The sequence below is a fragment of the Parus major genome, unplaced genomic scaffold (genome assembly GCF_001522545.3).
Source record: "Parus major isolate Abel unplaced genomic scaffold, Parus_major1.1 Scaffold551, whole genome shotgun sequence".
NCBI classification, from domain to species: Eukaryota; Metazoa; Chordata; class Aves; order Passeriformes; family Paridae; genus Parus; species Parus major.
In genome coordinates, this window is record NW_015379439.1 from 4,460 (window position 1) to 5,360 (window position 901).

The 901-nt window shown below is 64.7% G+C and overlaps 1 protein-coding gene across 1 annotated transcript in view; it reads right to left on the reverse strand.

Moving 5' to 3' along the window:
* Positions 1 to 289: 289 nt before the first annotated feature.
* The window catches only part of LOC107199285, a 6,735-nt gene continuing 6,123 nt past the window's right edge, over positions 290 to 901 (reverse strand). Inside the window, exon 5 of the mRNA XM_015616616.1 lies at positions 290 to 442. Coding sequence (XP_015472102.1) covers positions 290 to 442 — 153 coding nt within the window. The remainder of the gene's footprint in view (positions 443 to 901) is intronic.

Consider the following 901-nt stretch of genomic DNA (forward strand, 5'->3'; position numbering starts at 1 on the left):
ATTGGTTCAGGGTGGATTCCGGCGGATACAGGCGGATCCCAGAGAATCCCAGGTGGATCAGGGGTTGGTTCAGGGTGGATCCCAGATCCAGGGAGCAGCAGGGATTGGTTCAGGGCGGATCCCAGGAGGACCCTGGGCGGATCCCAGAGGATCCCGGGCAGATCCCGGGTGGATCAGAGGTTGGTTCAGGGCGGATCCCAGGTCCAGGGAGCAGCAGGGATTGGTTCAGGGTGGATTCCGGCGGATCCCGGGCGGATCCCAGAGGATCCCGGGTGGATCAGGGGTTGTTTCAGGGCGGATCCCAGATCCAGGTGGATCCCGGAGGATCCCAGGAGGACCCCGGGAAGATCCCAGAGGATCCCGGGCGGATCCCGGGTGGATCAGGGGTTGTTTCAGGGCGGATCCCAGATCCGGGCAGATCCCGGAGGATCCCAGGAGGATCCTGGGAGGATCCAGGGAGCAGCAGGAATTGGTTCAGGGTGGATACAGGCGGATCCCGGGCGGATCCCGGAGGATCCCGGGTGGATCAGGGGTTGTTTCAGGGTGGATCCCAGATCCCAGGAGCAGCAGGGATTGGTTCAGGGCGGATCCCAGGAGAACCCCGGGCGGATCCCAGATGATCCCGGGTGGATCAGGGGTTGTTTCAGGGCGGATCCCAGGTCCCGGTGGATCCCAGAGGATCCCGGGTGGATCAGGGGTTGTTTCAGGGCGGATCCCAGGTCCCGGTGGATCCCAGAGGATCCCGGGCGGATCCCGGGTGGATCCCGGGTGGATCAGGGGTTGTTTCAGGGCGGATCCCGGGTGGATCCCAGAGGATCCCGGGTGGATCCCGGGTGGATCAGGGGTTGTTTCAGGGTGGATCCCAGATCCCAGGCGGATCCCGGATCCCAGAGGATCCCGG